Below are 25,677 nucleotides of genomic sequence, written 5' to 3'. Positions count from 1 at the left end.
CTTAACAACATGCTATGTTAATAAGAACAGCTAAAGTACGTGGCAAGCCGTATAATGTTAATGATCTCTCACATGAGAGCTGTTTTGATTTTAAGAATTTGAGTAATGCTATAGGTAATTTTACAAAAGACACCGAGGACAATTCAAAATAATCATCCATTATTCTCAAAGAGACTTAAGTATATGAACAAATGGGGGGAGAAAGGAAACTCAAAGTCCAAGTCTCATAAATCAAGCGTCTATTTAAAAGTTACGCGTTTCGCCGCATTAGGGCACCATCAGACCTAAGTAAAATTAACAAAATTAAATAACACGGAACAGAACGCTAATTAACAGAAAAGACATACCTATCTAAATACAAAAAACAAAAAACTGCACACTGACTCACACTAACATAAATAAAAATAAAATAAAATAAGTTTACACCATCGCGTGTATCGTTATTGACTAAAATATGAATTTTAAAAGGCCAAATATCACATCCAGTAAATTTTTTACATATTATTTTATAAAGAATGAAAACAAGTACAATTATGAAAGGAAAAAATATATTAAAAAAAAAAATCAAAAAACACAGGGATCGAACCAGAGACCATTGGATCTGAAGTCCAAAATTATATTTTTGGCATGTTTTTAAAAACTGAAAATTGAACTTGCGTTTTCTGGAAAATGTATATTTTTTAATTGTGTCACTATTCTTCTTGATAGGCAATATTATTGGACTGTTGTATAGACCTCCTACTGCTAGTCTTAAAACATTTTTTGACGGATTTGAGGTAAACGTTTCAACTTTGCTAACCGAATTTGACAATTTCATTTATGTTGGAGACTTTAACGTCAATAGGGTAAAATTGCAATTCAGTGATGTTGAGCGCTTCTCACCTATTTTGGAGTCTTATAGCTTAAAGCAAATGGTGGATGAACCTACCCACCAGGGACTAGCACCTGCTAGTGTTGTTACCTAATACACTTTTAGATTTGTTTATATGTTCACACGATAATCTTATATGTTCTTTAACTGTTGATCAGAATTTTATCTTCACTGATTTTAAGATCACTGTTTTTCACATGTGAACTGGCCCTTAATATGATGAAACCTAAGCTTTTTCTTCATATATATATAGAGATTCTAAGCATTTAAATAGGCTTCGTTTTCTTGAAATTTTTTTAAACTATTCCATTTAATGAAGTTTTTTACTTACCAGATATGAATACAAAACTGGAAGCATTCACTTACTTTTTAATTGCAATTTTTAATATACATGCTTTCAAAAGATCTTGGATTACATCTTATTTAAAATATTTATGTAATAATAAATGTAAAATAATTTATTAAATATTTTATGTCACTTAGAAACAAAGCCTAAACTAAGTATAAAAACAGTAAATCTGCTCAAGACTGGAAAGCTTATAAACAGCTTAGAAATTAGGTTACTGCAACAACCAAGCGAGAACAGAAAGGGTTTCTTGAAAGTCACTTTTGGTTAAATGGATCTGAAAAAAACTAGAAACTTCTCTATCTAATCTCATTATTCCCAAGTCTTGGTCGCTGGTCCGCAGAGGATATAAACAAATATTTTGTAAGCATTCCGCAAGTTGCTCCAGACTCGAAGATTTGTTGAATTTTTACTCAAATAATTTTTTTCCAAATTAATTTTTTGTATGTTTCATTTTAGATTGGCTACTATAGAGGAAGTTGAAGATGCATTATTTCTAATAAAATCCAAGGCCATCGGAGATAATGATATATATTTTTTTATAGAAACATCATGTTTCCCTGACAATTGGAGATTTTCCCATGTAATCCCTCTTCCGAAGGTAAATAATCCACTTGAGCTTACGACCAGTTAGTGCTCTCCCAACGTTATCAAAAATATTAGAACGAATCCGCAATTATCAAATAAGGGAACGTGTTCGACCGTATAATTTCTTACCGACAGTACAATCTGGGTTTCAACCAAGATATAGTTGTTCAACTGCGCTTTTAAAAGTAACAGATGATATATTCAATTCTACAAATAATAATGAATTAACTATTCTAATCTTCCTTAACTACTCAATAGCATTTGATAAAATAATTCACACGCTTCTTGGTAGAAGTCAAAAGATTAAAGTTAATGGCAAGATTTCTGATTCTCAGCAACTATCTTTTGGCGTTCCTAGGGATCAATTTTGGGGCTTTTGCTGTTCATACTTTACACACCCCAAATGGCAAAACGCGTACAATTTTCCCAAATACATTTGTATGCAGATGATACGCACCTTTACAAATCTTTCAAGCCAGACCACCTTTTGGAATCTGTGGGTCAGCTGAACCATGACCTATACTTGGGTTACCGAACAGATGGAGTGGTCACGTGATCGTTTTGCGCCGGAGGTATGGCCTAGAACCTCGATAGGGTTCATGACTTGGGGTTTTATTTAATTTTATTAGTCGAGCGGCTAGATCGTTTTCGTTGAATTTTCTGCTATACGAATATTTGAATCTTCGCAATATTGAAAAGTTGAGATTGTGTTCATTTTTTTCTTAATTTGTTTGTTAACAAATAATGGCTGACGCGCCACGTACATCCCCATTGTCACCCCCCAAGAAACGAGTACGAAAATATTTGACCATTGCTGAAAAGGAAGTGATTATGAACATATATAAAACATGTGGTAATGAGCATCCAGCATACAACAAAGTGCAAAAAGTCCAGTTTACAGCAGAAGCAGCAGGTAATAAATAGTTTTAATATACAGTGTGACCCAGGATGAGATGATGAAATAATTTTAATTTTTCACATAAATATAAACATATATACATAAACATAAACATGTGTAAAAAATGTATTAAAATAAATGTAGTATTTCTTTCTTTTTTAAATAAGGAACAAATATATACTTATATTCAATCTATAAATTTTAATCTCACAGGCCTACCAGCGCAGCCCCTAACTTGTTATTCCTTCTTTCATTTTAAAACACATATTTAAAAAAAGATAAAAGCTACTTAAGTAATTCTCAAAACCAGATTATGATCATAAAATTATATTTCATAATGGCCGGGTTCATCAGAAAAAAGCGCTCCCTGAACGCTCGATTGTTGCTCAGGTATGACAATTTTTATTGGTCCTTACTATTATAGGCAAAACTTCCAGCGCTCAGGTAGCGCTCGGTTCTAATGAACCTGGCCAATTACACCCTAAATGTTTGACCTGGCACGATTACTTAAAAGGATTACCTATCCCTTTTCGTTAAACCCCAATATATTAACATAACTTTGCATAACAAAATACTTAAAAGGGATTATTATATCATTACCTGGCATAACCTCAAAATCGGTTTAGACCCATTTTACAGGCGACCGTATTATATTTTAAAAAAAGCTGCTTACAAAGCAAAGCTGTACGGTAAAATAATTTAAAATAAGTAGGCATAATTCTCCTCGTCTAAATCTGCCAAGGTTGCATCGATGGGCGGGCCCATATTTCGCGCACATCATTTACTCCATCTGTTCGGTAATCCGACTATAGACACGCTTCTTTTATTATCTCACAAGCATTGAGTCCCAGTTGTTATTTTTTGGTAGGACTCGGTCACAAAATGTAAATTTGGCTGTTCTTTTTGACTTTAAATAATAATACACTTGCTATTACTGACTCCACAAAGCACATAGGTCTGATTTTAGATAATAATTTAAGATTTACTGAATAACATAAGTATATGATATGTATGTGTATATGAGGGTTTGCTAATTTAAAACTGTTATGCAAACATTGGCATTTGCTTACGCGATCTTTGGAAAAAATGCTTTACGACTCCTTGGTACTCTCTCATTTCAATTTTGCGAATATGGTTTATAGTCCAATGCTTGAAAGGGATAAGTACCGCATTCAATTACTACAGTACCACTGTGTAAGATTGATTGAAAGTCTGCGCGTAGAAAGCAGGGAGTATTAGCTCACTTGAGGGACTTGCACTGGCTTAGAATAGATGAGAGGTGTAACCACTCAGTTGTTTTCTTAATTAAAATAATTGCAATTATTTATACAGAAAAATAACGTTTTGCTTCAATATACATAATCTAGATACTCGCGATACAGATATAATAACAATCCCATTTTACAGAACTTCTATTTTTGAAAGATCTTTTAGAAAAAAACGGTAAATCAAATAATACTTGACACCCTGTATTTCAGTTACTATTAAAGTTAGGATAAGGCAAGTTGACCTAAATCACGTTATTTTGACGTAAGAAATCTACTGTTGTTCTATGTCCCATTACTTTCGGTATATGATGCGACGAGTATCTGAGATAAGAAGATATTTACGAAATAAATAAAGTGAAGAATAAAGGTTCAAGGATGGACCCTTGTGGCACGCCGCAGGCCATTGATTTTTACTGACTGTGTTCGTCTGGTCAAATACGCCAAAAATTGATAGGGCACGTGCATTTTTTCGGTTCTGTTAGTTAGTTTAATACTTTTATTATCTAGTTGGAATTTGATTTTATTCATATGCTTAGTTAGTATTAGATTTAGTTTTTAGACGTGGGACGTTGGATCGGCTGTAAATGACGGGCGGTGACAGAACCAACACGGTGTGTCAACAGGCCTTGATTTCACTCTTGAATAAATGATATAATTTAAAAAGTAAAAACGAGTTACAGCGACCAAAGTAGCTTTCATTTCAAGAACCCAATGATCAAACATCTTCTAGAGCCCAAATAGCTCAAGATCTTCAATAATAATTAATGATTTAGTTTGTCAAAGGCCTTGGAATAATCCAATAAAATCAAAGTTGCTAATTCCTTATGGCCAGCTGCTTGCAAGATCCAAGATATCTTTGGAAGAGCAGTGGAACAGCTATAGTCCCTTTTGATACCAGATTGAACTAAAGAGAAAATAGCAAATCTATCCAAATAAATCCTTATTTGATTTTCCAAAACTTTATCTATTACTTTGCAGATACTAGGAAGAATGTTGATACGACTAAGTTCGGATTATTGACTTGATGATGCAACTTTGGGTATTGGAACCATATATGAATATTCCCACGCCTCTGGAAAAGTAGACGACTCTATACAGCAGTTAACGAGATGCACAATAAAATGGAGAATAAACTAACAGTGTAGCAGCATAACCAGGCTCATACTATATGTATCAACGGCATTAGATTTTATATAAAATAAAGCCTCTCAAACTTTCTCGCCAGATACAAGTTGAAACTCAAAATTTCCGACTCCTTTTATTTTGGAGATAAAATGCCAAACTTACTAGGTTTGGAGTATTCGAGCTTGCAGTATCTACGAATAACGTATCAGGTAATTGTCTTGGGATTAGTTAAATAGTCCAGAATTTACTATTCAGGTATTACGAGGTTTTGAGTCAATATTAAACCTGCACAGAACGTTTGATCAAGGTAGCCCTTCTTCTCTTGTTCAACAGCTATTGTAACTTGATTCCGAAGTTGGTGATAGTTTTCCCAAATATTCACAATTTTTTCCCCTTTATATTTTGACCTCTATTTCTTAAAAGCATAAGATATTTTATATTGTCTGTAATCCAAGGACTCTTTTTTTTGTTGTTACATACAGTACATGTTTATCGAAAAGACTAAGAATACAAGCATTAAAAACCTCAACCTTGTCATTAACATCTGTCAAGTAAAATACATTATCTAAATGTAAATTAGCTAAATCATCATAAAAGTCGTCTTTTTCCAAGCTTCTGTATTTAAATAAAAAATAAAAGGGCTTACAAATCAAGAGTCAAAGTTAACACAATGACAAAATGTCCTGACATCTGCAAAGTCGAATCAACATTACTGCTTATTTTTTCTGCCTACAATATTCTGCCTACTTGGTTTATATTATAAATCTGCAGCAAAGAAATGAATCTCTGGGTATGTGTAGTTTTTTTATAAAATATTTTATCTGCCAAAATCATAAATGTGCTTTTTACCATAAAAAAAATGTTTTAGAAGAAAAGCATTAGAAATTAAAAGTCTATATTGATATACTAAGCTTTTAACAAAATTTTCCAATGAAAACCAATATAAATCAAAATATGAATGCATGAATGCAAAAAATCCACATTCGTGGGTTTGACAGACAGGTAACGATATCTTCTATTAAAAAAGAAAACAAATAAACTTGCTTAATACAACTGTTTTATAACAGCATATGTTACAGAAACTAATGTTAATAAAATACAGCACGTTACTGTAAAAGGTGGGGTCATATCCGTATTTTCATTGAAGTTAATCCAGAGCAAAAAGGGAAAGTTAGGAGTGACATGGACATTGATGAGATTACGGCATTATTTTACTCTTACTCAATTTTTTGTTGTTTTTTATTATACAGGAGAAAAATAGATCTTGGCACCCAACATGTAAAACTACAAATTTTAAAAAATTCAGCTTTTTGTCAAGTCTTCAGAGTAGTCCATGAATCAATAATTTTTAAATTTTGACTACGAGAACCCAAGATATTAGACAATAACAGACAAAGTTATTTACTCCTGGAATAAAAACTCTATTATCTTGACTTTAAAATGATCTCATTAAAATCTTAAAAAAAGATAGTAATTTCATTTTATGAACAAAGCATCTTCCTTAATAACCATTTCATTTACTTCCAAAACGGACTCCTTTAATTAAATATGTAAAAAAGCTTTGAAAGCTCTGATTGCCATTCCGTACATTTTTTGGGCCCTTGCTTTTCTGCATATTTTGATGCTGACTTTTAGCCTTTAGGTCTAAGGCCTGACCACATTAAAAGTATACCACATAAGTTCCTAACTGTCGGGTATAAACAGATTTTTCCCTTTATATTTTGAAAGAGCTCTATTTCTTAAAAGCATAAGATATTTAATATTGTCTGTAATCCAAGGACTCTTTTTCTCTGATATTTTATATATTACATACGGCACATGTTTATTGAAAAGACTAAGAATAAAAGCATTAATAACTTCAACCTTGTCATTAATATCTGTCAAGTAAAATATATTATCTAAATGCGAATTAACTAAATCATCATAAAAGTCGTCTTTTTCAAAGCTTTTGTATCTGAATAAAAAAAGGAAAGGGCTTACAAATCAAGAGCCAAAGTTGGCACACAATCAAAAAATGGTCTGATACCTGCAAAGTCGAATCAATATTACTACTTACTAAAGATTTTCTTGTAGGAACAAATAATTAGGTTCAAAATAGATATCTTAAACCAGGCCAAGTTGGTTCATCTATGATTTAAGACATATTATAAATCTGCAGCAAAGAAATGAATCTCTGAATACGTGTAGATTCTAGATGATGGATATTATAATTAAAATCACCAAGACATGTCAGATTATTAGAGCGGAGCAGATACCGACAAACATTACACTCAAATTCGGTCATAAATTTCATTAATTCGGTCTTTTAACATGGCTAAGAAAAAGATTCCTATCGTCAGTTGTGACTCCCAGGTACCTTATTTCGCTTTTCCAGGGGATTTTTGTGCCAAGTACCATCAAGTTTGGAATATCGCGGTCGCGTTTCTTGGTAACAAGAATGGTTTCAGTTTTGTTTTTATTGATTTTTATTTTCTACTGTTCTGCCCAGACACAGAGTTTGTTTGTGGCTTGGGATGTATGCTGTAATTTGGTCCAGGTATTTACAGCTGGCGAAAATACAATTATCATCAGCGAAGAGAGGTAATTTAGAATAGTGATCGATTTTTGGGATGTCTGCCTGATTAATATTAAATAGGGGTGAACTTTGCGCTACCCTCGCTCTCATCTTTTGAAAAGGGAGTGTTTTATTATTTATCGAGGTGGTTAATACTCGATTAGTTAAATAAGATTGTATAAATCTTATTATACCAGGCGGCACCCCAAATTTTTTCATCCTGTATATAAGACCGCCATTCCACACCCTATCGAAATCTTTCTCGATATCGAGTTTGATCATGACGGTCGAGTATTTAATGTTAATGAAACAACAATGCTCTGTTGTAATCTCGCCAGCTGTATTTCTGTAGATATGCCTTTTATAAAACCACACTGATGTTGGTTAGACTATTTGCTATTTTTTTAGCCTCTGGGTCTTTGTATAACCTTGCCTGTTTATTTAACTTATTTATTTCTAACCTATCCAGCAAACCCGAGGTACCCAGCCCCAAGATGTCCGCCATAGACTCCGCCCCTCGATTACCAGTGCCCGTGTTAAGCCATTTTTCTTGTATTTTCATCAAAAGTACCGGTGTTCTTTTGGTTTTTAAAAAATTCGGATTCTTTAGGCAGAAGCTTGCAGGGTGGTAACCCCCGCAGTTATAGTACTGTGCCGGCGCTGTATTTTCTTTTTTGCAGTTATTGTAAACCTTTAGATTAGTGACAGCGCGGCTTCGCGTTACAGTTACTCATGGAATGACCATACTCCTAACACCTGTGGAACTGCCCTACTTGTTTGATGTTGTTAATGATATGACTTTTTAATCGCTCAACACGTACTCTAATATTGAGGAGCGTGTCTATTTTAAATATGTCTTCCTGGTCTCTAAGGACCAGGAATCTGAAAAGTTCAGTAGGTCTCTTTCTCCCAGGGCCGGTTTTAAACCACGACATTTCCTTCGGTTCTAAGCCCAAGGTCAACAATTCCTCCCTTATTTCATCGGAACACAGTTGTGATCGGAACCTGTCAGGATCACACAAAATACAGTGGAATTCCACTCCCTTATCGCAGAACACGTCAGATCCCTATGATCCTTTCCTTTCTTTTTGAACCCTAACCTTTCTTTTTGAACTTTAAGGATTTTAATGTTATTATTAATAATCATTTTGTATTTGTTGTCCTAATTGGTTGTATCGCTAACTACATCTTTGGGTACTTTAGAAATGTTAGTGTCAATAGTATTTTTTTTCCAGAAAGGGAAAGATTGTTTAGTGGCATGAATAGCCAGTTTCTGTTATCGTTTCTAACACTACTCAGGTCCGTTGCCTCCATATTATTTCGTTTAGAAGTGCCAGTGCCCCTGAGACAGCCGGAAGCTCATTTATTTGCATATCAACGTCAGAAGCGGTCGTTCTTTTACCCTAAGTGGGTGGCGAAACGCCCATCTCCTCGCGTGGTCTCTTTCTAGGTTGTTCGTTTTTTGGCTGTTTTCTTTCTTATTATTTTCCTCAAGCTGTCACAGGTTGTGAGATTTTTATTGCCATTTCTTGTTTCTCGTTCATCACCTTTTCGAGCTTGCGGGTCAGCGCAGATTTTTAAAAGTTTGCATCGCATTGTTCTGCGTAGATGTTAATTTAGTATTTAGTTCATCAATTAACTTATCTTTGCTCTGAACCTCAAGCACTAGCTCCTTATTACGTTTTTTGACTAGCTTAACCTTTTCACGTTGAAGGGGCGTTAAATCTACACCCACGCCAGCTTCCTTTGCTACAATCGGGGTGGGATTCATAGAGGATTTTGCTCTGGGAAGATCTACTCGAGAATCGGTAGGTTTTTTTGAATTTGGATGAGAAAGAAGAGGATGAGCCCTCCGAAGACTTACCTCGCTCTTTATCTTTAGCTTTTTTAGATTTGCTTTCATCGCTGTTTGTTGAATAATCGCTGAGGTAGCCGTCCGAAGTGTCCATCCCTTCTTTCCCCACTGATAAACGTTTATTTAACCCCCCACTAATAATGGGGGCGAGTTGATGTTAGTTACGTCTGTAAGTAAGTTTATTTTTGAGTTTTTAAAATAAAAATTAATTAAACTTTATTTGATCATAAAAAAAAATCGCATACAATAGATCGCTAGCAGACTCGGTGTTTCTCCTTTCGCAGTTACCAAGCAACTCAAAAACTGCCAACAACTTCTAACTGCTCACCGCCCCTGCCTACTAGGTCGTCGCGCTTGAGGTATTCGAGATTGTCTATAGTTAACACCTCATCATTAACTAACTCAAAACGCCAAGTTCCGGTAATGGCAAAAATATGAAAATCATTTACCGATATAATGTATTCTTTGATATTATTCAGTTTGGGAATAATAGACCTTACATTAACATGGCATATTTATAAATTAGGAATATTCCGGTTAACGGACCTTATAATAAGTCTAAAAAATAGACACAAGTAAACATAAACAACAATATATTTTTAAATATTTACGTTTTGAAGGTATCTGCAGTGATAATTTTAATAGCCGATGTGACATGTGATAACATTGTTGAATTGGTAATATAAAATGGATTTAAATACAGGGTGCATTTTTAAAATAGAAAATGACAAAATCAATATTGTCAAATTTTCGTTTTTCCTTAGAACATTGAAAGGCTACAAGGCATATTGCCATGGAACTATGAGCAGTTTATTAAGGAAAAAAGTCCGTTCTGAAGTGGAGTCAATATAATTTTAAAAAGTTAGTAGGGAAGGTCTTTTCTCCACAAAGAAAATGCGAATCCTCTAATTTCAGAAGTGATGCATTTCGGCAAGCGTTCTTGCCATTATTGGATTCTAAAATATATTACAAACATTTCAAAAACATTTACAAATATTTTTTGACAGGTGACCGCAAAAAATACAGACAAAATTATAATGAAATAAAATTGTAAAATACTTATAGAGTTTCTAACACACACATAATTTAGCATTTTATTTGTTGAGAAAAGACTTTCCCTACTAAATTTTCAATATGGACAGTTTGTTTGCTTGCAACATCTCTGATGCAATGATATCTATATGTAATGAATGCCTATGTAGAAATGACAAAACAACATACTTTGTAATATCTTTTATAATAATTTAAAAAAATTTTATCACTTATTTTGACAGGCCAAAAATAATACTATTCCTTTTTAATAAAATAAGAAGCATTTTTTAAAAATAAAATAATATGATAAAATAATCTATAGAGAAGTTAAAATTCAAATTTAAATGAATGTAGATCCTATATTAGTATCCCTATATTAAAGAAAAATACAACAGCATCGCAACGTCGCTCGATCGCATTATTGATTCCACCGACACAGGTAATCTTTAATAGTGACGTCGTCAAAAAATATTTACGTGGTAAATATTCATTATTAATAGATTATGCATATGCTTTAAATAATAAACAATATTACCGTTTATGAACTTTATGTTATATAAATTTTTATATTTTATATATATTATAGATTTCTTAATAAATTTTTATTATTCTTCGTTTATGACGATGGTTGTCCCTTAATATGCTAATATGATAATATCGGTATTTACTTGTAAAAAGATTGGCCTAAATCATCTTTTTCCTATGGTAAGGCACAAACGGCACAAGTTTTTACTATCATAGCAGTTCACAAAAACGCTCAAATGAAACGTTTTCCTTTTTCAACCAAAAACTAAAGAAAAAACACAAATGCCGAATGTAAACACAAAGCCATTTGTCAAGATAACATCAGCTTTGGCCTGCACTGTTGCCATTTAATTTTTTAGAAGCGCTTTTAGGAATAAGAGTAATTTCTTTAATATAATCAATTTAGTTAATAATTTTTTTTTGCTTCGAAAATATTATTTTTGCGCTTAGAATAACATACACGTTCAGCGGTTGAAACATTCCGAATATGATTTTTGCGTAATGTGTAAGAAGGAGACGGAGTAGAGCGAGAACAAACTTGGCTCCACCCTGGAGCCGGATTCCGTGTACCCTTGATTTCTAAAACGACATGTCGCGTTTGATATTTTGTATTCCGCGCACCGTTTTCTACACGACTTTTAGCCCCGTGGCGACTTTTAAAGGCAGCACGTCGGGTGGTGTTGATTTGTCTAGTCAATATGACTTTGTTGGGTGACAATTGTGAGTGTTATTGAATTTTTATCTATTTTCACGTTTTTTAATAAATAGTTTTATGCTAATTGTTTGTGTTATATGGTTTTTGGAGTTTTATGTTGCAAATTTGGGTTTAGTGGACAACTAAAACTAAAAAGGAAGTACCTAAGGTAATTGTTTAGAAAACGATTTTCTGCTATTTTTATATTTACAGTGATATTTTTGGTACAGATACTGTCTCTTCTTCCTAGAGAATCTAAATCATAAATTAAAAACATTAAGTTAAGTTGAAAATACGCGGCCCCGTGATTTTGTTTTTTACCTATAAAATGCAAGATGCAAGATTTATACATTTATAGTTTAAAGGTTATGTTATTGTTTGCAAAATAAAAACTGATTTTGTGATTTAAAAATTTTTTTTGTTAACATGTGGTTTATGTACCTTTTGTAGATAGATAACAGATATTTATCCTATAATTTATAACTATTTAACATTCAGACAACGCTATACCTACCTACATACCTGTAAATAAAAAAAATAGCATAATATGTCTTTTTTATACATACTTTACAGCTTGCTTTAAAGTCTTTTGTATGTTTTTTTTGCCTTATAGATGTTCCCTGTAAATATCAACAATATTGTTGTGCTGCAAAGGGAGGAACACTTGGAAGAAATTCGTCAATACAATATTGCTAGACGGAGGATGAGGGATGGATCCAACCCTTTTGATTTACGAACTGACATATTTAAAAAGTCATTTAGATTGAATAAGGAAATGGCCCGATATGTATATAACTCAGTGGCTGAGAATATAGATACAACAGATAATATTGTTGCAGTTCCTCCTATTTTAAAGTTTTTTGCTACTCTTCACTTCTACGCTACGGGGTCATATCAATATTCCCTGGGGCAAAATTTTAATTTGAGTTTATCTCAACCAGTTGCATCTCGAGCAATACACACAGTAACCAATGCCATTGAAGAAAGATTGGGTCACTTATGGGTAAAGTTTCCAACAACAGTTGCTGACAAAATGGAAATTAAGGGAAGATTCATGGAGGCAACAGGTTTCCCTGGAATTCTGGGTGCCATAGACTGTACACATGTGGCTATATTGGCGCCTAATGAAGAAGAACACAATTATTTGAACAGGAAAAATTTCCACTCAAAAAATGTTCAATTGGTAAGTAGCTATTCGTAGATGTAATTAATTGGTGGTCTCTATTATTCTCTTTAAATAAATATGCAATGGGCAAGGTGTTACAAAAATAGTTATTTATTAGACAATATAAGGGAAAAAAGTTGTGGATTTTAGCTCGAGCCTTCTGCTGCCCAGGGCAATGTAAAAAAATTGATTTCAATAAAAAGTGCCTAGGTATTTTAGAGCTAAAACCTCAATTTTTTTCCACTCACAGAAAAGAAAAAGAATAAATGTAGTCCTATTAAAACAATAATTTTTTTGCATAAATGTTATAAATATGCCTAAATGCTAAAATAAGGTAATACTTAGGTACCTTGGGTGTTTTGGTATTTTTGTATTTATATATTTACACAATTTTTTTTTAGATTTGTGACTATGATCTGCGGATTTTAAATGTGAACGCGCAATTCCCTGGAGCTACCCATGATGCATTTATTTGGAGGAATTCTTTTGTAAAACAACATTTGGAAAGATCATACAATCAAGGTACATAGTATACATATAATCCTGATATTAATACATAGGTATATTACATAACCAATTTGTGCCAATTGAAAAAATATGTACTATAATACAGGGTAATTTTTTATATATGCGTGCCCATATACAGGGGTAAATGTATTGTAATGTGTTTTATTTTAGTCCTATTTATTTTATTTTGTAGGAGATCACAATACATGGCTGATTGGGGATTCTGGATACCCTCTACAGCCATGGTTAATGACCCCTTTTCATAATCCAGCCATAAACACTCCTGAAGGAAGGTTTAATGATATCCATGCTCGAGCCAGAAATTGTATTGAAAGGTGCAATGGTGTTTTAAAATCAAGGTTTAGATGCCTATTGAGGGAAAGAGTTTTAAGATATTCGCCAGAGAAAGTTGGCAAAATAGTAAATGCTTGTTCCATTTTGCACAATATCTGCATTGCTGCAAATTTAGAGTTAGATGAGAACATAGTCAATGAGGAAGAAATAAATAATGAACGTTTTCAAAATGATGCTCAAGATAATATTTTCAGGCAAGGCGAAGCCACCAGGAGGCGTATTGTAAATAATTACTTTAGAAATAATTAAAATTACATTATAAAAATAATATCAATTTAGAATCAAATGGCAGATCTAAAGTAAGAAATTTATTTTTTTTTATCCTATTAAATTAACACTCAAATAACCTTATAAAACAAAGCATCTTCTCTAGTCAATAAAAAACAGTTTTAAAAGTGTCTACATATTATTGCCTACAAACTGAAAGATATTAATTTTAGTTCTGGCATTTGGTTTTAAATTTCTTAGAGTTCATTTTTTTTACTACTTACCTTTTATATGAATTTGTAAAAAAAATAACTCAATAGCTGCACACACAAATTCTTAGAATTAATAATGCATTTATGTATTTTCATTTGATGTATGTATGTATATTTTCTTTAATTAAAATAAATATTTAAGATATTTTGTTCTTTATATTGTTGTCCGTATTTGTTTATTTGCTATTATTTACTTTAAAAATCAAAATATATTTTTTTAAACTTAGGTAGAAAAAATAGGTCTAACAATTATTACCCAAAATGAAACAAATAATACAAAACAAATTAACAGTCTATTCTTTATAAAAAAATAACATTACAGCCTTAAATCACAGTAACAAAAAAAATTTATTCTAATAAATAATTGAAAACTCAAAAATTAACATTTTTATAAATTCTAATAATAATTAATTGTTAGAAACAAAATCACAGTACGTAATTAATTATTTGGTTTCTGAATTAAATGATTGACTAGTTTTTCAAAGCTATCTGCAATCCTCGCAGTGTTTTGATCTATATTTTTTAATATAGTTAGTGATTCAGAAGTCATATTTTCGATGTTTTGTGATATCCTTGGAATATTTTGTATTTTGGTTCTTTTGCCTCGGACGGGCGAATTATTTTCATCGCAATAATCGTGCTCTTCTCCAAATTTTATGGCTGTTGATAGTCTGTCATGTTTACGTTTCTGTAAATAAACGAAAGTACATATTATTATAACATGAAGGTATGTATATGCAGTCTTATAAAAATATAAGTGTATATTCTAAAAAGAATATACACTATACAGAGTGAATAGCTTTTTCACACACACTTCAACAACAATTTGTTTTTTTAATGTACTCTGTTTATTTTATGTCAGTGAAATTCTATGATTATTAAGTGTTGCATATTTTCGTGTGATACATTAAGTGTATCACATTTATTTTCATAGGCTTTGAATTATACTATTGTAGGTACTTACAGGTACTTTTTTTAGAAATTCATTGCTATTAGCATGAGATGTAGAAGTGGTAATAGGTATTGTTGAAGATGCTACCGGCATTGTAAAGCTGTCAATATCTGAATTTATTAGTGTAGGTATACCATCATCAAAGTCAAATTCTTCAATTACCTGAAAAACCATATTGTTAAAAATCCAAGTAGTAAAATTAAATAAGGGCCCAAATATTAAGATAGATTTTTGCTCTTAAATATTGCTTTAATTAAATTACATCGCTGCATTAAAGAATCACATATTATAATTTATTTTAATGCACAAAAGATTTTATTTATTTATTTTAAGGAAAAAATGTAAACATACTTACATTTTCAGTCACTTCAACTGGTTCAGATGTTTTTATTGTTGGAATACCTAATTCCTTGATACCATTATCCCCCTCAAAGCCTTTTCTTCCCATTATTGCTATCAACTTCTCTTCTATATGTGTTAAAGGAGGAATATTGGAGGAGCCACCACCAGTTTGTAATGCAGATTGCCTTAGTTTAGACGCTTTACTTTTAACTTTGCATTTCCAATCGGTAACAGCCTAAAAATATATTATATAATGCTAGTTCTAATAAAATCTAGGTAGTAGGAACACCCCAAAGAGCAAATTCAAGCATACTTTAAATTTTACAGAGTAGCAAAAAGAGTTTAAAATAATAGAATGTGAATTAGTATACGACACCCCATCTGAATGCTTAGTTTATATTTTAGCAAGTACTCATAGTACGTACTTACCCTTCTCCATTCCACAATGGACTTTTCCCCTAAGCCTAGTCCATTTAATTTGTTGGCAACATTTGCCCACAAAGCATTTCCTTCTGCCTTGCCCTGGGCCCCATTAAACCTATTTGTTACGAGATTGGGGTGTGTCTCGCAAATTGCAATGAAAACTTCCCAGTGTTGCGAAGTCACCCTCATTGCAGATTATGTTATTATGGGTATATCTCTATATTTAAATAGTACTAATTTTTACTTAATGTACATAAATATTTAATATTCCATAACTGATATGTATATATCTATATAGGCATATATGTATATATTATTTAGGCACAACCCGGCACGGCCAAATCACAGATTGATATTATATTTAACAAATTCTGAATTTAATTTAACAGCAATATTCATTTATCACAAAAATAATTATAATTACAACATACCTACATCATAAAGTAAACAAAGTTTCAAACAAAAACAAAAAAATCAGCAAAAGAAAAAAAATATCCCTAAAACATCTAGGGGAAAATAGAAATACCCTAAAATTGGTTCTAACGTTGAACGCCGCATGTTGACAAAGCCCGACTTTGACCGAACGATATCAAGATGTACGCGGAATACCGATTTAACGACGTCTTGACATTCGATATGGAAATCAACCCTAGAATTCCATATGTCGAAAGCGACAGTACACAGAATCTGCGTCCTGGGCGGCTATCGCGTCGTCGTTGCGCTTATCAGTCCGGTTAGGCGGGCGACATACTTGCGGCAAAGTCGCGCGGCGTGGACGCAGCGGCGGCGCTTCACACCTTTAGAGATAGAAAGAGTAAAGAAAAAACAGAGAAAGAGATGAGATTTAGCTGAAGCTTTTAGTTTAAGGTTTATAAAAAATATCCTTCCGTGGAAGTTGGAATTGTTTCAGCTGATAATGTTTAGGCTTTTGAAGAGGTCACCCAGATTCTCTAATTAGTGCCTAAGAGCAATTTTATCGCCGTATTGGCGTTTAATTTATTTAATTTTTGCATTATATTATGGATTTTTTTGTCGAGAACATCATCAGGCATGCTTAGAAGATGTAAAAGACCATTATTTTGGGTAGGCCACCCAACTTGTTTCGTCGAAACTGCTGGGGTGCCCGCCCCCAATATGGTCCCCATAGGTCTCCATAATGTTTATATTGGTTTTTTTTGTGGCCTCAGCAAAGCTCACAGTGTTTTTTTGTTTGATTAGGTTTAAGAAGTTTGGATTTTTTGGACAACGCCAAAAGTTTGCAGGGTGGTCACCCCCGCAATTGCAGCACTGTGCCGACGAAGTCCTCTCTTTCTTGCATTCGCTGTAGAAATGCTCCTCTTTGCATTTATGACATCTCGGCCTAGCGGTGCAATTTGTCATTGAGTGACCATACTCTTGACACCTATGGCATTGTCCAATCTGTCTGATATTATCTATTTTGTAAGTTTTCAAACGTTCCACGCGCACTTTTATTTTTAATATATTCTCTATTTTAAAGATGTTATCCTGTTCTTTGGGTACTAAAAATCTAATGATGTCCGTGGGCCTTTTTTGACCTGGGCCGGTATTAAACCAGCCCAGTTCTTCGGGCTCGAACCCCATCGACCTCAGCTCCTCTTCTACTTCTTTGAGGTTAAAATTTCTGTCTAATCCACGTAAGATAACATTTAGTTTTCTGTCTTCCTCTAGGAAAAAGGAGTGGAATTCCACTCCCCTTTCCCGGAGGAGACCTGTTAAAGCCCTGTGGTCCTGGGGCGTCTTTGGGAAGAGCGCTAAACCCAACCTATCTTTTTGTGTCTTTAATAAATTAATTTTGTTTTCCGCAATCATCTTATATTTAGCTGCCCAGTTTGACGTATCTCTAATAACTACTTTTGGGACTTTTTGTATGTTGGGTTGGGCGCTCTTCCCCGCCAGGGAGAGGTCGTTGTGTGGCATAAATAGAGGGTTCTTTTCTTTATTTACATTCATGTTTTTTTCATTTATATTTGCTTTCCTTTTACCTTTTTTGTCCACCGTCACAAACCCCTCCTCCTCCTCATCTGAGGAAGCTGGAGTGGCCGAGTCAAGGTTTTGTGTTTCTTTTGTGTTTATTTTTTCATTATCCGAGACCTGCATCTCATCGTCCTTGTCGGGCGATGAGGTGCTTGCCTCTTCTCTCGGCCTTTTGCGGGAGTGTTCTAAGTTCAATAATTTTTGTTTATCCGACTCCATCTGCCTCAGATGAGCAGATAGGTTTTGGTTATTTATAATAAGATTTTGTTTTTCATTTTGTGCTAGTTCAAGTTTTTCACTCAGGAGAAAGACCTGCCTCTGGATCACAATTAACTGTTCTTCAAAATTTTTTAGTTTTTCTTTCAACTGTTCATTTTCTAATTTTAGTGTAATGTTTTCGCTGTTGCGTTTTTCCAGCAGCAAGTCCTTCTCCTGAGATTCCAATTCAAGGGTTTTTAGTTTCTTCTGGACGAGCAAAAGTTTTTCACCCTGGAGTGGGGTTGGGCCGGCGCTGTGGCTCGCCCCCTTTACCGGGTTAGTATCAGGAGTAATGAAAGGTTTATTTAAAGTACGGGATGAGGTTGACGAGGGTTTTTTGAATTTTGAGGACGAGGATTGGCCATCCAAAGTCTTACCCCGCTCGGTCTTCTTTTTGGTTCTTATCTCCTCACTCTTGCAGGACCGGTCGGTGGTGTATCCGTCTGACGTGTCCATTTGCTCTCTTTCACTTTTCTCCGCCTTATCTCCGATTGATCGGCGATGAGTTTGCCCTCCACTGACGATGGGGGGCGAAGGGACGCTAGGTTCCGCCGTGTTGTTTTTTTTTTTATTCACGAATTTCTTTTTTGATTATTTAATAAAGAATCTATATAAAAATAATAAGAGGAATACTGATTGTTTATTTATTTTTTAGATATAACGATGGCTCGCTGTCGTGTGCAATTTATCCGGCGTCTCGATTGCAACTCAACTAACTGCAACTGCCAACTGGCGGCGATGTAGCGGCAAAGACGCTGCCAAAATACTGAGAACATTTTGTTCTCAGTATTTTTCAGAATGGCGTACAAGCTGACTGCTGTCGAGTTAGTGTGTATTGCATACGCATTAAAAAAAAAAAGAAAAAGCCCCGAAGGTACTCGGTTTATCCATTAAATATGATGCGATTAACTTTAGGGCAATTTCATTGTCTATATGGAGAACTAAGGAAGTACCCAGAAAAATTTTTCAATTACTATAGAATGTCGATGAAGTCGTTCGATGAATTAAATGAATTGCTAAGAGTTAGCCTGCAAAAATCAAAAACAAAGTTCTGTGACCCTATAAGTGTAGAAGAAAGACTTGCAATAACTTTACGGTAATAAACATTTATTTTTTATTATTTCAAAAAAAGGTATTTAAAAAAAGTGCATGAAGGTTGTTATATATCTAGGAGGTCACTATATTGAGACATCTATGATTCAGTAGGAGATAAAGCTGACACGGATGTAGCAGGTGAGGGCTGTGGTGGCTGAATTGGTACTTGATTTGTGTAGCGTGGTAGATTCAACGATTGGGAAACCCAAGAAGCAATAATTGAAGGATTGAGTGAATATTTTGGGGTACAGGTAAACTTATTGATTGAATTTTTCGCATGGAGTTAAGAACTTCTAAACGGAATTCAGTTTTCTGATAGTCAGTAAATTTTCTAACAGCTGGTAAAAGAGATTTAAAAAAAAGCCAAATCTTCATCTTCTTCTTGTGGGGTACTTGGTGCTTGATTACGCTCCAACAATCCTATGAGTTGCTGTTCAAAAGTTTGTTTAGGACGTGACATTTACAACCTCACCACTCGCCTCATCCTCTTTACTAATATTTTCCGAATCATTGATATCATGTGTGCCTATGTCCGTTTCTGAAATGTTAGTGTCGGTGCTGTAATATAAAAATACGACCAACTCAATCTTGAAAACACATATTCAAGCCCTAATTAATAAATATTACCTTCGATCCTTTAGTTCTAGTAGGAGAAACTGCATAATATCAGCGAAAATATATTTTCTTTTCTTTGATGCTGCTGAACCACTGGCAACGTCTTTTTGCACCTTGATGTCCTTGATAAATCGGTCTTTTAAGTTTTTCTACTTCTTTTGTAACTCCTTACCTGCAACAACAATATTTTAAATATGTTATTTTGTATATACCTAAATCACATAATTTTTAGGTATTTGGCAACTGGATTACACTTTGCTGCTATGCAGCATAATTTTCCGATGGGCAGAAGTACCATAGAATCCATTGTGAAAGAAACTTGCACATTATTGTGGAATAATATGCAGACAATTGAAATGGAGGCGCCAAATAAGGATAGCAATAGCAGAAGATTTTTATATCCGATCAAACTTTCCGAACTGTCTTGGAGCCGTGGATGGGAAACACATCCATTTAATGGCTCCGCAGCACAATGGCTCCCAGTATTTTAACTAAAAAAGGTTCTTCTCTGTGGTATTAATGGCCATTGCTGATGCAAACTATTGCTTCGTTGCTGTAGATATTGGTGCATATGGCAAAGGAGGAGATAGTAAAGTTTTTAAAAGATCAACATTGGGGAAAAGGCTCTATGGCAATGAACTTGATATTCCAGAACCTCGGTCATTACCTAATTCCAACGGTCCCGCGCAACCATTCGTTTTTGTTGCTGATGAAGCTTTTGGTTTGCATACAAATTTATTGCGACCATACTGTAGACGAAATTTAGATGACAGAACACGAATTTTCAACTATAGACTTACCAGAGCTAGAAGATTCGTTGAATGTACTTTTGGCGTTCTGGCCAATAAATGGAGAGTATTTCACAATGTTGTTCACCCAGATTTTGCTGTACAAATTATAAAAGCAGTATGTGTACTTTATAATTTTGTCAGAAGACGCGATGGTTATCAGTTTGAAGACTCTTTATCGTGCAATTTAGATGATATTACTGTAACGGGTACTAGTGAAAATAGGCAAACTGCTAACGCTGTTAGAGATTTCTTTGCGAATTATTTCATCACATCTGAAGGAGCTATTCAGTGGCAGCAACATATCATTTAATATTTAGTTATTGTATAACATTCTTACCAATAAAACATGACACTTCAATACTAAAATGTTTTCACTTACCTTTCTCTGTTTTTTCTGCTGCATCCAAAGAATCCTAGTTAAGAAACATTTCGACGCAAATCTCCTGCCAACATTTTATTTTCTCATCTCTGTTATGATATTTTGCATCCGATATCTTCCACAAACATGGTCTCGCTTCCACTAAAGAAATGAACCTCTCTGTGTCGAACATTGCTTACTACTGAATTTCCAACCGTCTGTGTCTTTTAATTTCATGGCAGGGCCGCAAGTATGAACACGTCGGTATAAAAGAATGCACTCTATACTTGCGGCGACGTCGCTTCTCGCGGCATCGACGCATCATACTGCGACCATAGTCTCAAGTATGACTTTACTCATAACAATATACGTGTAACATATTTAGCGGCGTTACGTATGTACGTGTTGGCCGATCATGTTTACAATTTATTTCAACCTTTGGTACGAAGACGGATACAGAAATAAAATAAAAATGGTTTTCACTATTGATCAAAAGATAAATATCATTAAATGGCATTGTCATGCGGATAGTGCAGAAGAAGTTGTCGGCCATTTTATATTTGCATATCCTGATCAGCAAGTCTCTACTGCTAAAACAATTTATAATATCTGCTATAAGTTTGAGCAGTCGGGATGTGTAAATCGGTGTGCAAAATGTTCTAGTGGCGATCAGGAATCTTGTCGAACACCTGACGCTAGGATTGAAAAGGAGGTTAAGGTGTGTGCTTTTGTGAAAGTAAGTGAACCTTTTTTTTCAAGCTCCCAAATTTCTGAAGAACTTGATATTCCAAGTCGTACAGTGCGTGATATTTTGAAAAGAAATAAGTACAAAGCCTATAAAATTAAAAACACTCAAGAAATTTTTCCAGAAGATCAAATAAAACGCTTGGAGTATTGTGAAACCTTAAAAGAAAAAAATGATCAAAATGACGACTTCACAAGTAATATTTTGTTTACAGATGAGTCATCTTTTTCTCTTCTAGGTCGACATAATTCTTCAGTCATGAGATATTGGTCTCAAGAAAATCTACATTTGAGTGTACCATTACGAACTCAATACCCGCAAAAGGTAAATGTTTGGGCTGGTATTTTAGCCAATCACATTATGGGGCCTTTTTTTATTGATGGTACCTTAAACTCTGAGAGATATTTACTTTTATTGCAACAAAATATTATACCCGCTGTACGAAACTTGGATGTTAATTTTGAGGAAATTTAGTTTCAATAAGACGGATGTCATGCACACAATGCTAGACAAGTGCAGGACTATTTAACAAACACTTTTCCTGAACGGCTTATTTCCACAAGAGGTACCATACCATGGCCTCCGCGATCTCCAGATCTGACGCCTTGCGACTACTTCTTATGGGGCTATTTGACGGAAATTCTTTAGCAACACCGACATGAAAGAGCCGTTAATTTGGACGAATTGCGACTTAGAATTATTAATATTTCTAGGTCCATTACACCTGAAATATTAGCCAATGTACGTAGAGAATTTTACGACAGGTTGTGATACTGTGAAGCCCAACAAGGAGGTGTATTTGAACACCTTATTTAATAATCCATTTAATTAGAATTATTGTTTTGTTTAAGAGTTATTTTTAATTTTATTTTAGAATATTGTATTTAGTTTTCACCAAAGGTTTTTAAGATTTGAGCATATTAAAGTTGTTTTTTTGACTTGCAATTATGAGCACGTTAAAAAACAACAGAAATTTTTATCTTTCGTGTGCGCGTAAAATTCCAATACTTGATTCGAGGCTAACCTACCCATCTCCAAGCGCTTGCTAAACATCACTGCAAGCAACCCGAAATTAAATTCACATTGCGAGCGGTACGGAGAATCGGCATCGCTATCGGTGGGAGCACGATACACCAAAACACGGTACGTCAGCGCGCACACATAACGCATTTCCCGGTTGGTGTGACGTCACGTGTGTAACATCCCATACCACTAGACGCGGGATAGAAACGGATAAAATTTATTCATTTGCTGAATTAATAGTTTATGGGGGGCAAAATTTTATTTAGTATTATTTGTTTTATTTTATAGAATATACAGGAAAAGTCTATTAACTGTAAAATACAACCAAAATGTTATAATTATTAATAAAATGTATTACGCATTTAGAGGATTATGGAGTTGGGTTGACTTGAAATTCGTAGGACAGTGTAAAGAATCGAAAAAATCTATTCGAGATTTATTAGTGGAACAAATTAAAAAAAAAAACTTTTTGTTAATAAAATTTATGAATAAGTAAACCTATGAGTAATTAAATTAAAGAATAAATAAAACACAACTTGAAGTAGTTAATACATGTTTTTTAATTTTTTCTTTATTTTAATATGTATACACTTTAATTATTATGACTAATAATTTTCAAATAAAACAGAAATACATTTTGAGTAGGTACATTTTATTTAAAAATAAAAACTGCTTTTATTGAAAACATGATAAAAGTAATAAAAGGACAAATTTATATATTTTTTTCATAATTAAGTATTATTTTTTCTTAGCATTAATAAACTTTGATATTTTGCGTTCTAATCGTTTTTTAATGTTTAAAAAACTAATTTTACGATACAAATCTCGTAATCTGATGTATGTACGAGTTCTAGATAAACACAAAAGAACTTCATATGGGATTTCAGTTGTAAGTTTGGCCATTGTTTGATTTGCCAACTTTTTAAATAAATATTTTTCGCTCAGCAATGATTCTCCATGCATGTTTTGGAATTCAACCTCTAAAATCCTAGTAGCATTTAATAACTCCTCATTTGGATATAAAAGGTTTTCTCTGGAAATAAATGTAAGCCAATTCTGTGACACTCTGTCAATTGTAATTTTTTTTGTTTCATCACCTAGTTTAAATTTGTCCTTGAATCTGTAGGCCACATATCCTGCTATGTACCTTAAGGCATCCTCGTTAATTCTATCTTTTAACTCGAAAGTTTTCAGAATTTCGTTACTTTCAGCGTTACCTTCTGCCTCAGAAATATGTATTTCTGTGTATGCCGGCTCAGAAACGTCGTAACTTTCTAACAATACCTCTTCCGCGTCAAAAGATTTGTCGGTATCGATATTTGGATTTTTTATCAGGCTAAAAAGAACTACTTGCGTTAAACAAACTTCATTTTTGGGGTGGGGTTCTAATGTTACTTGTAAAGGCTTAAGCAAGCACGGCTCTATAGTTTCTTGAGTATTAGTATTTTCTGTGAAAATTACAAAGGAATTTTTCCCGAGTATGTACCATCTCAGGCGATACACAAAATCTAGGAGGCTGGGATGATCATTTGACCCACCCATTCCTCTAATATATGAAAAAAAATTTTCAAGCACATCTTGGTTCAGCCTTGATGTTAAAATGTATTCAATACCAAATCTCTTTTGCACGTACTCAGATAAACCTATAATAGACCTGTTGGTTAAAATTATACCTTTCTGAAAAGGAAACAAATATTTATGGGTGCCAACGGTCATACCCAGAACTACATTTGAGACTTGATTTAGTAAGTCTTGTTGGGCTTTCAGTTCTGTACCAAAGGCATTTTTTTCCATGCACCCTGAAAATTTATTTCTTGAATTTAATAAATCGAACCAATCATTAAATAATTGACAAATATCTGCTACACTTTTCCATGATACGTTATCTGGCATATATCCATTTTCCCCAAGGTATCTAATCACTTTTGCATTTGAATTTGACAATAGTTGCACCGCTGGCCTAACTTTTTGTCGCTCTGCTCCAGTAACATTTAAATGGTATTCGGTTATCTTGTGCGCAATTGTTAATTCAGATATTGAACAATCTAGAAGTGTTTGGAAACATACCTTGTCGATTTTTTCCCCGTTTACAGTAAATCCTTGGTCAAGAAGGTGATTACGAACCAGCTTAGTTAAATGAGGGACATCTGCAAACACAAAAATTTTTAAACTTTCATCTGACGGATGAATGAAATGGCAATTTTTCGTATGTCCAATATTCAGCTGCGACCATAAACCCATGTTTATAGGACCCATGTCGCTGAATATTGCCACCACAGTTAACCCCACATTATACAATTCTATAATTATACTTTTTATAATGTCAGCTGTCATTGGTTGATCAAATTGAAAAAAAATGGGCTGTTTCCAATTTTTTAATAATCCTCGTATCATTACAGTTTGGCAACTCTTATGAGGTCCAATTTTTTGTTCATATTTTTTTTCGATGTCTATTCTGTTGGACACATACACTTCATCAAAGGATAAAATTCAAAGTTTATCAATGGGCTTCATATTCAATGTTATACCCTTTAACATTTTGATAACACTATGTAATATACCAGGTGTTAAATCAAAAGTGGCTGCCCAGGTTCTAAGAGTTGAGAGCCCTGGTAGAGGATAGCCATTAGCTCGTAAATATCTATAAGCTTTGAGGCTGACACTGCGTAAAGATATGGCCGATGCAATGTCCTCCGGGCTCCAATGAACAGTTTTCTTTTCAGGATGTTCCAGTTTCCTAATTTGTCCTGAAGAGAAAATTTTCATTAAAGATGTTTTCATCCACTTCCCTCTTTGATTTTTTTTTGAAGTATCTTTAA

General features: G+C 33.8%; 3 protein-coding genes across 3 annotated transcripts; 1 reads left to right on the top strand and 2 right to left on the bottom strand.

Moving 5' to 3' along the window:
- The first annotated feature begins 11,649 nt into the window (after positions 1 to 11,649).
- On the top strand, positions 11,650 to 14,406 carry LOC126745767 (putative nuclease HARBI1). The gene is made up of 4 exons (XM_050453756.1): positions 11,650 to 11,925; positions 12,370 to 12,939; positions 13,323 to 13,443; positions 13,622 to 14,406. The coding sequence occupies exons 2-4, from the start codon at positions 12,370 to 12,372 to the stop codon at positions 14,029 to 14,031; spliced, it is 1,101 nt and encodes a 366-aa protein (XP_050309713.1). The 5' UTR covers positions 11,650 to 11,925; the 3' UTR covers positions 14,032 to 14,406.
- Positions 14,407 to 14,700: 294 nt separating this feature from the next.
- Positions 14,701 to 16,620, bottom strand: LOC126745944 (uncharacterized). The gene is made up of 4 exons (XM_050454007.1): positions 15,985 to 16,620; positions 15,569 to 15,790; positions 15,226 to 15,375; positions 14,701 to 14,949 (listed from the first exon to the last, which is right to left on the bottom strand). The coding sequence occupies exons 1-4, from the start codon at positions 16,165 to 16,167 to the stop codon at positions 14,701 to 14,703; spliced, it is 804 nt and encodes a 267-aa protein (XP_050309964.1). The 5' UTR covers positions 16,168 to 16,620.
- A 7-nt stretch (positions 16,621 to 16,627) lies between these two features.
- On the bottom strand, positions 16,628 to 20,061 carry LOC126745943 (uncharacterized). Its single transcript, XM_050454006.1, has 3 exons — positions 19,954 to 20,061; positions 17,372 to 19,884; positions 16,628 to 16,775 (listed from the first exon to the last, which is right to left on the bottom strand). Exons 2-3 carry the CDS (start codon positions 18,685 to 18,687, stop codon positions 16,628 to 16,630), a joined length of 1,464 nt encoding a protein of 487 aa, XP_050309963.1. The 5' UTR covers positions 18,688 to 19,884; positions 19,954 to 20,061.
- Between the last annotated feature and the right edge of the window lie 5,616 nt (positions 20,062 to 25,677).

This window comes from Anthonomus grandis, chromosome 16 (assembly GCF_022605725.1).
Source record: "Anthonomus grandis grandis chromosome 16, icAntGran1.3, whole genome shotgun sequence".
Classification (NCBI taxonomy): Eukaryota; Metazoa; Arthropoda; class Insecta; order Coleoptera; family Curculionidae; genus Anthonomus; species Anthonomus grandis.
Note: the sequence above shows the minus strand (reverse complement) of the source record. Positions and strands in the feature narration are given on the sequence as shown.

What these genes read in the sequence shown, in the direction of transcription:
- LOC126745943 (XM_050454006.1), bottom strand. Translation starts at nt 18,687, where the DNA reads ATGGACACGTCAGACGGATACACCACCGACCGGTCCTGCAAGAGTGAG. An exon ending in CAATGCCATAGGTGTCAAGA is followed by an intron (nt 16,776 to 17,371) that starts GTATGGTCACTC and finishes CTATCTCTAAAG; the next exon opens with GTGTGAAGCGCCGCCGCTGC.
- LOC126745944 (XM_050454007.1), bottom strand. Translation starts at nt 16,167, where the DNA reads ATGAGGGTGACTTCGCAACACTGGGAAGTTTTCATTGCAATTTGCGAG. An exon ending in CAGTTGAAGTGACTGAAAAT is followed by an intron (nt 15,376 to 15,568) that starts GTAAGTATGTTT and finishes ATGGTTTTTCAG; the next exon opens with GTAATTGAAGAATTTGACTT. An exon ending in AATTTCTAAAAAAAGTACCT is followed by an intron (nt 14,950 to 15,225) that starts GTAAGTACCTAC and finishes GTTTATTTACAG; the next exon opens with AAACGTAAACATGACAGACT.
- LOC126745767 (XM_050453756.1), top strand. Translation starts at nt 12,370, where the DNA reads ATGTTCCCTGTAAATATCAACAATATTGTTGTGCTGCAAAGGGAGGAA. An exon ending in ACTCAAAAAATGTTCAATTG is followed by an intron (nt 12,940 to 13,322) that starts GTAAGTAGCTAT and finishes ATTTTTTTTTAG; the next exon opens with ATTTGTGACTATGATCTGCG. An exon ending in GGAAAGATCATACAATCAAG is followed by an intron (nt 13,444 to 13,621) that starts GTACATAGTATA and finishes TTTATTTTGTAG; the next exon opens with GAGATCACAATACATGGCTG.